The sequence below is a fragment of the Tursiops truncatus genome, chromosome 6, assembly GCF_011762595.2.
Source record: "Tursiops truncatus isolate mTurTru1 chromosome 6, mTurTru1.mat.Y, whole genome shotgun sequence".
NCBI lineage: Eukaryota > Metazoa > Chordata > Mammalia > Artiodactyla > Delphinidae > Tursiops > Tursiops truncatus.
Window position 1 is genome coordinate 68,299,331 of NC_047039.1, and position 13,818 is coordinate 68,313,148.

The 13,818-nt window shown below is 37.1% G+C and overlaps 1 protein-coding gene across 2 annotated transcripts; it reads right to left on the reverse strand.

Annotated features, from left to right (window-relative positions):
- Positions 1-5,118: 5,118 nt before the first annotated feature.
- Positions 5,119-12,834, reverse strand: C6H9orf57 (chromosome 6 C9orf57 homolog). Of its 2 annotated transcripts, XR_012332283.1 has the most exons (4): positions 12,722-12,834; positions 8,856-9,011; positions 5,964-6,204; positions 5,119-5,149 (listed from the first exon to the last, which is right to left on the reverse strand). XR_012332283.1 is itself a non-coding variant. In XM_073805682.1 (3 exons), exons 1-3 carry the CDS (start codon positions 12,810-12,812, stop codon positions 6,080-6,082), a joined length of 372 nt encoding a protein of 123 aa, XP_073661783.1. In that variant the 5' UTR covers positions 12,813-12,834; the 3' UTR covers positions 5,875-6,079. The 2 variants fall into 2 exon arrangements, 1 of the variants encoding a protein (XP_073661783.1); XM_073805682.1 differs by lacking the exon at positions 5,119-5,149 and having other exon boundaries at positions 5,875-6,204.
- Positions 12,835-13,818: the final 984 nt, after the last annotated feature.

A 13,818-nucleotide genomic window follows, 5' to 3' on the forward strand; every position in this document is an offset into this window, starting at 1 on the left:
TTTCTTGCTCACCCATGTGCTTCTCCCAGGGGCTGGCATTTGTGGAGGAGTGAAGGTCATATGGACATCACTGGAAGATCCCTCTCTGCCACCTGTCAGCTCTGGGAGTCTGAGACTCCTCACCAGTATGGCAATGGCCATATTGATGATAAAAGTTGTGCTTTCAATAATAAGTAAAGCTTTCAATAATAAGTAAGTAAATAAACTAGAATAAAATAAAATAATAAAATGTGTGCTCTCTGGAACTTCAGAAAACCTTGTAACTGAGTGCCAGCAGGTAAAATGTTAACATCCCTCCTTTGCTAGTATAATCATTTTCACTCTCTTCTCTGCCACATCTTCCAGATGCCCCCAATTTATCTACTGCAAAGAGTTTTCCTTTAAATGAATTCAGAGGCATTAACCACTGAGGTTTCTATTTCAGTTGCAGAAAGAAAATGTAATCAACAAGGAAGCCAACCTGGTATTCAGAGGATCAAGGGAGGTCCTTAGATTTATTAGCACTTCAGTCTGATGTCTTATAAATAGATTAAAATCAGGCTAATCTGGTATCATTTTGTCTTTATATGTGAGGGCTAGGAAAAAAGTAAATTTGTTAGCTGAAGAGATCTTGAATGGGGCTTGAGTGGAGGTGTAAAATGAAAAGATGCAATTGCATGTCTCTAGACCATCTGTGTGTTTTGAGGGAAATTATGACTGAGAAATCATTAGGATGAAAGGAAGACAATATGACAGATGCCACTCTTGAAATAAGATCCCATGTAAACCAAGTAATGGGTGTGTCAACCTTGGGGGAAGGGAAATGCCACACCACCCCTTGCATGATCAAGTGTGGTTGTTTCCCATAGCTGCTGTAAGAAGAATGCAAATTAATTATCTTACCATTTTGGAGGTCACAGTCTAAAATGTGTCCACAGGGCTGCATTTCTTCTGGAGGCTCTAGAGAAGATAATGTGTCCTTGACTTTTCCAGCTTCTAGAGGTTGCCCACATCCCTTGGCTTGTAACCCCTCTCCTCCATCTTCAAAGCCAGCAGCAGGGCATCTTCAAATCTCTCTCTGAACTCTGCTTCCACTGTCACATCTTCTCTGACTCTGACCTTCCTGCTTCCTTCTTAAATAAAGACCCTTGTGATTACTACATTGGGCCCACCTGGGTAATTCAAGATAATCTCCTAATCTCAAAATCTTTAATTTAAGCACATCTGCAAAATCACTTTTGTCCTGTAAAGTAACATATTCATAGTTTCCAGGGATTAGAACATGGACTTCTTTGGGAGGTCATTACTCAGTGTACCAATTAAAGGATGTGAAAGTTATTTTTGTTTCCATGGTGAGTTTGGGGTGAAATTGACATTCAGCTAAACTGCTTCAGCAGTGGCCACTGCTGTCATGGTTTGCATTTCTCCTACAATTTCAGGGATAATACAGATCTAAGTGAGCATTGATCATATAACCAGAGCCTATCTCATGAGCTGTATTTAGCATGTGTTATTTTATTTTATTTTTTTAAAAATTTATTTATCTTTTTTTTTTTTTGGCTGCATTGGGTCTTCGTTGCGCACAGGCTTTCTCTAGTTGTGGTGAGCAGGGGCTACTCTTCCTTGCGGTGCGTGGGCTTCTCATTGTGGTGGCTTCTCTTGTTGCGGAGCATGGGCTCTAGGCACACAGGCGTCAGTAGTTGTGGTGGGCTCAGTAGTTGTGGTTCGCAGGCTCTAGAGCGCAGGCTCAGTAGTTGTGGCACATGGGCTTAGTTGCTCCGTGGCATGTGGTATCTTCCCGGACCAGGGTTCGAACCCATGTCTCCTGCATTGGCAGGCAGATTCTTAACCACTGTGCCACCAGGGAAGTCCAGCATGTGTTATTTTTAATGTAAGAAAGCAATAGCAAATAGGTGTTAATGTTGAGTCATATATAAGCATACCTTGTTTTATTGTGCTTTGCTTTATTTTGCTTCACAGCATTGTGTTTTGTACAAGTTGAAGGTTTGTGACAACCCTGTGTTGAGCGTCTATCAGTGCCATTTATCCAACAGCATTTGCTCATTTCGTGTCTCTGTGTCATATTTTGGTAATTCTTGCAATATTTCAAACTTTTGCATTATTATTATATTTGTTATGGTGATCTGTGATCAGTAATCTTTGATGTTACTATTATAATTGTTCTGGATGCCACAAACCGCATCCATTTAAGACGGGTGAACTTAACTGACAGATGTTGTGTGTATTCCGACTGCTCCACTGACCAGCTATTCCCCCATCTCTCTCCCACTCCTTGGGCCTCCCTATTCCCTGAGACACAAAAATCTTGAAATTAGGCCAATTAGTAACCCTACACTGGCCTCTAAGTGTTCAAGTGAAAGGAGAAGTTGCATGTCTCTCACTTTAAATCAAAAACTAGAAATGATTAGCTTAGTGAGGAAGGCATGTCAAAAGCCGAGAGGCTGAAAGCTAGGTCTCTTGCATCAAACAGACAAGTTGTGAAGGCAAAGGAAAAGTTCTTGAAGCAAATTAAAAGTGCTCCTCCAGTGAACACACGAATGATAAGAAAGTGAAACAGCCTTACTGCTGATACGGAGAAAGTTTTAGTGTCCTGAATAGAAGAGGAAACCAGCCATAACATTCCCTTAAGCCAAAGTCTAATCCAGAGCAAGCCCCTAACTCTCTTCAGTTCTATGAAGGCTGAGAGAGGTGAGGAAGCTTCAGAACAGTTTGGAGCTGGCAGAGGCTTGTTCATGAGGTTTAAGGAAAGAAGCTACCTCCATAACATAAAAGTGCAAGATGAAGCAGCAAGAGCATGTAGAAGCTGCAGCAAGTTATCCAGAAGATCTAACTAAGATAATTAATGAAGGTGGCTACACAAAACAACAGATTGTCAATGTAGATGATACAGCCTTCTATTGGAAGAAGATGCCATCTAGGACTTTCATAGCTAGAGAGGAGAAGTCAATGCCTGGCTTCAAAGCTTCAAAGGACAGGCTGACTCTCTTGTTAGGGGATAATGCAGCTGGTGATTTGAGGTTGAAGCCAATGCTTATTTACCATTTTGAAAATCCTAGGGCCCTTAAGAATTATGCTCAATCTAGTATGCCTGTGCCCTGTGACTGGAACAACAAAGCCTGACAGCACATCTGTTTACAACATGGGTAACTTAATATTTTAAGCCCACTGTGGACCTACTGCTCAATAAAAGATTCCTTTCAAAATAGTATATTACTGTTCACTGTTCATTGACAATGTACCTTGTCACCCAAGAATTCTGATAGAGAGGTACAGTGAGATTAATGTTGTTTTCATGCCTGTTAACACAACATCAATTCTGTAGCCCATGGGTCAAGGAGTAATTTCAACTTTCAAGTATTATTATTTAAGAAATATATAATGTTTCATAAGGCTATAGCTGCCATAGATAGTGATTCCTTTAATCGATCTGGGAAAAGTCAATTGAAAATCTTCTGGAAAGGATTCACCATTCTAGATGCCATTAAGAACATTTATGATTCATGGAAAGAGGTCAAAATATTGACATCAGTAGAAGTTTGGAAGAAGTTGATCCCAACCTCATGGATGACTTGGAGGGGCTCAAGACTTAAGTAGAGGAAGTAACGGCAGATGTAGTGAAAGTAGCAAGAGAATTAGATTTAGAAGTAGAGCCTAAAGATGACTGAATTGCTGCAATCTCATGATAAAACTTTAATGAATGAGGAGTTGCTTCTTGGATGAGCAAAGAAAGTGGTTTCTTGGGATGGAAACTACTCCTGGTGAGGATTGTTGAAATGACAACAAAGTATTTAGAATATTACATAAACTTAATTGATAAAGCAGTGGCAGAGTTTGAGAGGATTGACTCCAATTTTGAAAGAAGTTCCACTGTGGGTAAAATGCTATCAAACAGCATTGCATGCTGCAGAGAAATCATTTGTGAAAGGAAGAGTCAATTCATGCAGAAACTTCATTGTTGTCTTATTTTAGAAATTGCCTCAGCCCACCCCAACCTTCAGCAGCCACCACCGCGATCAGTCAGCAGCCGTCAGCATGGAGGCAAGTTCCTCTACCAGCAAAAAGATTATGACTTGCTGAAGGCTCAGATGATGGTTAGCATTTTTTGGCAATAAAGTATTTTTTAATTAAGGTGTGTACATTTTTTTTAGACATAATGTTATTGTACACTTAATAGACCACAGTATAGTGTAAACATAACTTTTATACGCACTGGGAAACCAAAAAATTTATGACTCTCTAAATTGCAATATTTGCATTAGTGGCAGTCTGGAACCGAATCCACAATATCTCTGAGGTATGCCTTTAATGTTAGAACTTGAAGGGATCTGAGAGATCATGTGATCCAATCTTCTTCATCTTACCCATGAGGAGAATGAGGTGCAGGGAAACCAAATTGACTTGCCAAGGTTACCAGCTAATTAGTGACACAAAATACCAGCACCCCGCTTCCTAGTTCTTTTTTTAGGCAGAACACTCTTTGACATAAATTGCAGCAATATCTTTTTGGATCTACCTCCTAGAGTAATGAAAATAAAAACAAAAATAAACAAATGGGACCTAATTAAACTTAAAAGCTTTTGCACAGCAAAGGAAACCATAAACAAAATGAAAAGACAAACCACAGAATGGGAGAAAATATTTGTAAACGATGCGACTGACAGAGATTAATCTCCAAAATATACAAACAGCTCATGCAGCTCAATATCAAAAAAGCAAACAACGTAGTTCTCTTCTCACTACATCACTTGGATTGTGAGTTAAGCTTGCAAAGCTCCCTGGAGTTAGTCACTGATGATCTGATCTTGTCATTTGTTTCCTCCAATATATTGGGTAATAACATTAGTTACATTTAAAAAACAAGAAAAATAGAAGTAAAATCTCAATGAAGTTCAGTGATTTAGGATAACCACTGTTTACCAATGTAGCTGATGCATAGAGTGATAGAATAGTAGCAAGTGTATTTAAATCTCAGGATGAAGAAACTTTTTTTTTTGTAGTTTCAGAAATGTGGTCTAAGGAACATGGGTAAAATGAGTGTGGAGGGAAATGTCGAGTCTCCTTGGGCTTTTTTAAAATGCTTGTTTTACTTCAAAGTTTATAGAAAAGCATTTGCTGAAAGTCCACTGTGTGTAGGATGTTGTCCTAGGTTCTGTGAAAAAAATAATAAAAAAGTTTTTATTGAGATTTATTACTTACCATTTGAATTTCTCAAACTCCTAGAAATACAGAGAAAAACAACTTTAAATTTTAAAACACAACAATCTTGAAGTTGCAAAAGTAAGGCATTGAATGAGAATAATTGAATATGTGGCACATTAAAAAATGTGAAATGTAGTTCAGAGTATATTCATAACTCTTTAAAATTCCTTGTGGATGGAAATCCATTTCCCTGCTTCCGTTGAAATGCTTGATCTGCCAAAACTAGATTAGCCAAAGCACGAAGGCGTGGTTAAAGTATGGAAATACAGTATTTTGCCAAATCCTAACACAGATGGGAAAAATAAGTACCAACCCTCACACCTTCTCGAGCCCTTTGCCGTTTGGGTTCGTAGTTCTTACAGGCCTGGTTTGCTAATTCCTGGCTTATTTTTCCTGCAGTGTTTGTTAAATCAGTTTCTCCAGTACAATAAATTGCCCTGAAAGAGCAAGGCAGTTTCCTTTGGAAACCAAATGAACCCTTTCAGGTCACTTGGTATCTTGTGATACAATTAATTTGAAACTGTATTTTGCAATATGGAAATATTTAGGAAAATTAGTGAACTAGAGATGATATGTATAATTTGACTCAGAGAGTCACTCACGTTTTTACTTCTTTGTAGCTTTGAAATCATTGAAAGGGGAAATAAAAAAGAGAAGAGAAAGATTGTGCTGGAAAGGATGTTTCTGAGATGAGTTAGGACTGGTGGCTGAGAAACTGGGCATCTTGAAAGCCCAAACTGGTTTCAGACAATAACTCCTACAACCTGCAGGTCTGAGACTTTTGCAGAAAGCTGACTGATGGTAGCTGCTGTCTTGGGATGACGAGTTCAGGCTCTGAGATTGACTGATCAGTCAAGCAATTTGGATATGGGACCCTGGATCAGAAATTGCACAAAGGACGATGGCAGCAGTGAGTAGAGTGAATTTCATAAGTTGTCACGATTCTCTTGAAGCACTCATCTTGGCTCTCTGTGCAGCCTTGAACTGAATACCATTGAATTCCATCTGGGGGAAACAAGAGGTCATGGTAGATGAATCCCTTGGCAGGTACAACCTACCCGGCCTCAGTTGCTTCAGATAACTAACAGGTTAAAAAAACAAAGACAAAGGAAAACAAAGCAAAAACTCTAGGTCTACCAGGATACAATCATCTTGCCTTTTAAGAACTCCCACCTAAAGTTATTCTAGTTGTGTGCATTGCAATACAAAAGCTTTGAAATTGTAAAGCAAAATAGCTTTCAAACTCAGTTCATAAAGCTATGCAATTGCCAGTTTCTGTGTAGAAATTTTTGAAATGTTAGCTTTTTAGAAACTCCCTAATAATCATCCCCCAGTTTTACCAGGTCATGAGGTATTCAAAGGGCTGAATCCACAGAAGGGTCATTTAGATGTGTAAGTGCTTTTTAGGAATGGAGGTGTGTCGTAGATCTCATTTAATTTTCCCCCAATTACAAGTAGTAATGCATGTTCACTGTGGAAAATGTGGACAATACGCAAAAGTGCAAAATAAGTGACAACAATGTCCTGTAATCTTAGCATTCCCAGTTTCAATTGTATGGGGGAGAACACAAATGAGCAATTCTCTAAAGGCAGCAAAACATAGTTGGAAACTTGAGAAAACAGTAGCCTTTCAACTGTGGGCGATTTTGCTCCCCAACCCCAGGACATTAGATAATGCCCATAAACATTTTTGTTGCTGCAACTTGGAAGATATTACTGGGATGTAGTGGGTATAGGCCAGCAGTGTGCTAAATATCCTACAATACACAAAATATCCCTGTATAACAAAGAATTATCCTGCCAAAATGTCAATAGTGTTGACAAACTATTGGTAAAACCATCAAGCCTAAGTTCCAGTGGTATTTATTTTGCATCAGCATGCAGTGGCAGACTTGTCATGTTAGGAAACTGCTCTTCCCACAACATTGTAGTTATTCCAGGTCCTTGAGCCAACCAAGAGCTATTGTCAAGATTTTGCTGTATAAGCTTCCAAGCTCTTTCTTATGTGCAGAGTTTTTATGGTAAGTTGACTAGATGGCTATCTGTCCACCTTCAGGAAGAGAAATCACTGAGAGCTAACATTTCATGGCTCCAGGGGGGCTTGGCCCCTTGCCTCTTCAATAAGGAAAGGGTTCTTGACTGGTATGGGTGAGAGTCAGAGGGAACTTGGGGCTCAGAGAGCGGACATAGGTTGAACAAAGCTCAAGTAACCCTCTTAAAACCAAAACCCCAGCAGACATGACCCCAAATTTTCTTCCTCTCTCCCAACTGACTTTGATTTCCTCTAATTTTTTTTCTCTGCTTCCATTTCCATAGAGAAATTTAGAGTTTTGCTTTGTGGATTTTTATACATAAGTGGCATACTATACGTACTGTTTTGCAACTGACTTTTTTTCTGCTCAACAACGTTTTAAAGATTTTTTTCATGTTAACAAAAGGATCTGGTTCATTCTAAGTATTACATAGCAATCCATGGTCTGAATATATCATAGTTTAACACCTATAGACAAACATTTAGATCATTTCCATTACTTTACTATTAAACATAATGCTGCAGTGATAACCTTGATACATGCCTTTTTGTGTTACATGTAAGTATTTCTCTGAAGTAGATGCCAGGAAATAAATTGCTTTGTAGACAACTGTGCTCATTTAAAATTTTAACTGAAATTCACAAATTGTCTTTAAAAAAGTCAAACCAATCTAAACTGTCATTAGAAAATGTATGAGAGTTCCCATTTTTCCATATTGTCACAACCCTTGATATTATAAAACTCATAATTTTTAGCAATCTGATGGGTTAAAAATATTATTTCTGTAGTTTGCATTTCTTTGATATTTACTGATGGGTTGAGCTGCTTTTTATGTTTTTAGGTTAAGTCATTTATATCTCCTCTTCTGAAAATTGCCTTTCTATGTCTTTAACAAGTGTGTTTGTTTGTTTTTGGTTGTTGGCCTTTTAAAAAATGAGTTTTTTAGAAATTCTTTATTCTGGGTAGATATTAATATTTTCTTGTTATTTCCCAATTATTTTTGCCCAGTTTTTTCCTTATCTTTTATAGTTTTGGGGTTATCATTCATTTCATAAATTTTAAAATACTGATATATTCAAATTTATCATTTCCTTTATGATTTTTGTCTTTTGGATGTTAAGGAGGCCTCCTCTCTTTCAAGCTTAAAATATGTTCTTCAATATTTTCTTCTAACGTTTTCTTCATTTGGATTTTTATGTTTCTCTCTTTAATCCATGTGGACAAGGCCAGCTTCCTGGGCATTAAACCTGTGTGATTACACAGAGCCCTGCACTTCGAGGGAAATTATGTATTAATTTTTTGTGAGGATGTGAATGGTGTGAATGAGGCAGTATATAGATTTCTTTAGAAATGTGTGCTCTGAAGTACTCACATTTGAATTAGACTACAACACTCCTTAACTGTGTAACATCATGCAAATTTCTTAATCTTTCTATGCCTCAGATTTCTTATCTTTGGGAATAGCGACAAGATCCAGCTCATATCATTGATTTATTGGTGTGATGTAATCTAGGTAAAGCCCTTAGTATAGCATGTAGTAAATGCTCAGTGAATGTTTGCTCTTACATAAGGAGTTTTCCTGTGCTTATTTTAGTTAAATGTTTTTAAAGTGTTATGACTTACCTTTAATATGGACCTCTTTTATACAATACTGTCCAGGTTTTGTTCTGCAGGTTCCAAAGTCCAAAAGACATCCATGGAAGGGGATTGAGAGGTTGCATGATCTACAAATCACACCTCCAACACCTCCAAATACAGGACAGAAAAAATAAGGGAAAACTAGAGATGGACACCAGAGCCAGAAAAAAAGACAGAGAGAAAAGAGAAATCCAAAAATAAAGCAATGATTTTCAACTTTAAAAAGTATGCAATATTTTATAAATTGATTCTAAAAAGTCACATAAATTTAAAATATTTTTATTTGGAGAATTTAATAGGGGAAATTTCATAACATATGCTACATTAAAGAACTGGAAGCACTCTGAACTGATACTAATAAAAAAATGAAGCCAGGTGGGCTAAACAAGTTAGTTGGTTAAAATGTATTCAGTTTCTCAGAGCCTAATTAAATCAAACCAAAGTTATTTAGCCAGAATATTTAATTTCAGCCATATATCCACTGTTAGGTCTTCATTTCCATGTCTAAGGAAGAACATTATATATAGTAGGTTCTCTGTATTTATGGTTTTTTGATTAATATTTACGTATTGGTAATCTTCAATACGCAAACTCAGTGGCTTAAAAGTGTTATTTATTTTGGTTATGTAGAAATAGCCCAGAGATTTTTGACCTTGGTCAACGTAGATAAGATTGGAAGACATTAACTGGAAGATCACTTTCCAAATCTGACTATGCATCAGATTCACTTAAGCAGTTAAAATGAACACAGATTTCCACAGCCTCCACAGAACCTGAGTTAGAATCAATAAGAGGTGGGGCCCAGGAATCCGTACTTTAGATATCCAGAAACAGTGGAGGGCGTGTGATCTGAATGTAGATGTCTGGACCAGTTTTTGAGAACCACTGGTTCTGTTGAATTCAGGAATCTCCTTTATAATAACCCCTGTAGGCGGCCTTGGCTAGTGATGGAGAGCTCATCATGATTAAACCAGTGCAGACTGTTAAAGAATTCTTCTGAAATTGAGCTGAAATTTGTCTTAAAGTTCATAGTTCCAATCTTCTAATATATGAAAACCATTGCTGTTCCACTCCTATTCACTGGTTAACTCTAAAGAAGAGTTTACTAAACATTTTGTGCAATGTATTTTATATCTCCGACATATTGGGGATTAGAGGAGATCACTTTTAATAGAAAATAGTCTGGCTGATGAGGCTAATTAACCTCTGTTGACTATTCTCCCCAGCTTCAAACTCATCTAAAGATATTTTGGAAATATCACATTGGTTTTCTCATTGAGCATGACAGAATTTCAATCCATAATCAATGATCAACCAGCAAATATATTTTAAAGAACTAAGCTTATGCCAAGGATTCTGCTAAACAATCTACATTTCCCACAATAAATCTTTCAGGCAGGTATCATAGTTGTCCACATTTCACGTAAAAGAAAACTGAGGCCTTAAGATTTTAAGTAGCTCACTCCAGTGGTGGAGACAGGAGTTGAAAGAGGTCTGTTGAAATCCAAACCCTTTGCTTTTAGCAAGCACACCATGTCACTGAAGTTGCCTACCTCTGTGTATCCCAAACCCTCTGATGTCACCTTCTTGTTGCTGGAGATTTTGACTCTTCCAAGATTCAGGGTCAGTCTCCTGCCCAGAATACTAGGGCTGCTTGCTTCTTCAAGTCATGCCTAAGGGAGTTTTCCTCCTGGACTCGTGATTTCTCAATTCATAACTTGTCCTTAGTGATCTACTACATAGCTCAGACCTTGGTGCCAGTGCCCCCCCCCCCCCCCCCGGGGAGAGCTTATATGATGCCAGATCTTTCTCTGCCATGCCTAAGGCCCCTGGACTGTGTTCCTGGATGAGATCTGCTCTAGTTTCTTTCTCTCCCTCTCAGATGGTCCTTCTTCCTTCTGATTCCACACCCAATATCCACAGCCTTCTTCCTAAAATCTTGGCCCTGACATTCTTTACTACAGCTGAAGGCGATGCCTTAACTTTTAGGTCTTTCTGCTGACCGTATTTGTCCCATTGCATGAATACTTATAAATACGTTCACAGATCCATTTCCTTTCTTCCAGTCTCTTTTTGTCTGAAAATTTATTGTTGGTTTTATTAATATAACTAACATATGGTACATTCCAATTTGACAACGAAATTTAAAGTTTCAGGTTTTATGTTAAATTAATAGTTTCCTCACATGATTAATTCTGAAGTATCCTATTCTACTTCATGATCTTATTGTGGGGAAAATCTAACAGACTGTATTTAATTACTCAAATGCATATTATAAATATATATGTAATTATTTAAACATTATAAATTATGATGATGGTGATCTTTTTAAAATGACCATCCCTTACTTCATGGACACTCCTTACTTCAAAATTTCTCTTTATGCTGAATTTTCTTCTTTTACCCTCACATCTTCCCTGTGTATTCAACAAAATTAATGCAATCTCCTGCCTGAGTCATTTTTTTCATGATATCCAAGACAGGGAAGATGTTCTCTTGAAATTTTTCATCTATTCCTATGTTCCCTTCCACATTCTTTACAGAAGAGAAGTGTAAAGACTTAAAATGCAGCAGAGACCCAAGCAGTTTGAGTTTGCTCCTGCCCTTTCTGCAAGGGGTAATGAAAACTCTATTGCGCATTGTATATAGTATTGAGGGTAGTGTGGGAAGCAGAGACTACAAACAAGTGGTCCAGGGGCTAGACCTGGTCGGTTTAACTTGCATACTGCTTTCACAATGTTAACATTTAAAAGTTGGGAGAGTTTTCCTGCAAACCTGAATATCTGGCTTCTCCTGAAGAATCAGATTTGGCATTGTTCGGCTCTCCTTTCTCCATGTCAGCTGGGTACTGGCTGCCCTCCTCTGGTTTTGTTACTGGGTGATCCGCGCCCCCCCCCCCCCCCGCCCCATTTATATTATCTGACCAAACACTTGAGGCATTTGAGATGGTGATCCCAGTATTAGGTACCAAAAGTCTCTAAGTCTCAGTATTAGAATTTTATTTACCTCTGGGATACCTTTTGGATTTTTCCTACTGACATGTGGTCTCCAGACCAACAGCATTGGCATCACTTGAAGCTTGTTGGAAATGCAGACTCTCAGGCCCTACACCTGACCTGCTGAATCAGATTGTACATTTTAACAAGATCCCCAGGTGACTCATATGTACCTTAAATCTTCTGACTCTAAGAAACCCTGCCCTGTTAACCCCTGGGTTCAGCATAGAGCAGCCATCTTCATTAACCATATTACCATTTCATTGGGAAGGAGAATTCCCATGTGCTTAAACATGCCTGTTTGGAGATATTACCTTCATGAACATCTACCTAATTTGAAGGGCCTTAGGAATTCTGTAAAAGGGATTGAAAGCTCTCTGTTATGTGGTTCTTTTATAAATGAAGGAATATTATAGTTGGTGGTGATGAGCACATAGAAAAAGTGCTGGGAGAGCCTTGTCTATGCTTATTTGGTCTAATTTATTTTTTGGGTCATATTTATAAGGGCTTCCTGCCTAGATTGATTAGTTCCAGCTTAATGATAATAATAGCAACATGTGGGCCACCATCTACCAGCTCAGTTTACTCATGTATAAAATGGGAAATAATAGCATTTAACTCATAGGATTGTCATGTGGATTCAGTGCATTAATACAAATAAAATATTTAGACCAGTACCTGGCATATAGTAAATGCTGAATAAACATTAGCTCATTGTTATTTAAGGGTTTACTCAGGCTTTGTTTTAAGGACCTTTGGTACTTTATTTAAGGCCACCCTCCACTTATATTGTAATTCTGCAATTTCTTGAGTAATTTTTCCTCTTTTTTGATTTATGTTTTCTTAATGACTTACCACCTAAGAGGCAGAATAAGATAAAAGCACCACCGAAGACAATCCTTCTCATTCTAAGATTTCTAGCCAAAAAAGATGGATGGAAAGACATGTACCACCATTAAATCTTTCCTAGGGAAGTAATGAAGTTGTACATTTGTTAGCTGTTATAAAAAGGGAAATCACTAAATAAGTTTATTTCTTTCATTAAGAAACTATAAAGAAATTCATTTTGTGAAGGAGGAAAAACAATGTACCTGTCTATGTCAAAAATTCACGATAAAACTTTTCTTAGTTCCAGAACATTTTAAGTTTAGCTGTCTTCTTATTATCAAATACCATTCCCTCCCTTAATAATTTCCCTGAATTGAAAAATAGGAAATAATATAGATAATGTTTCTAGAATAATATCGTGTTAAAAATACTTTTAACTATTAGCTAAAAAATTTTTATTTATGCTTCCTCATAAACTACTGCTTTCATTGCAAATGATCATATTTGTAAGGAAAGTATTTATATCATAGTTAACAATAGTTAACACTTATTAAAATGAAGAGAAAGAAATTGTCAGATTGGCTAAACTATGACATTTCAGTTATTCATAACTTACCTGCCTTCTTCATAAATGTATTGTGGGAATTTTCTAGGTCTGAACTTCTTTAAAAGATAACAAGTAAAATTTCTGATGTAATAAAGTTCGTTATAACTGAAACCAAGTCTCTGATCCTCTAGATTCCAAACAGTTTAAACAGTAAAATTTGCCCAAGTAAACAGGAAAAATTTTCACCAGAATGCTCTGATCTATATGGAACTTAATTGCTTTATTTATGAAATTAACATAATAAGACTAAGTCAGGCAGTTGTTAAACTAATTAACTGTAAATATGGCTAAAGATTTCTGTGTTCACTATGCTACAGATTAATTAGTTCACATACACATAGCCATGTGGGCATTCTATTGGTTCATTATATAAAGTACATGATCTTAATATTTTTAAAAATGCTATGTAATCTTTATAATAGAACTTGGTGCATTCAGAAAGCAATTTGATTTTTTTTTTTACATCTTCACTGGAGTATTATTACTTTACAATGGTGTGTTAGTTTCTGCTTTATAA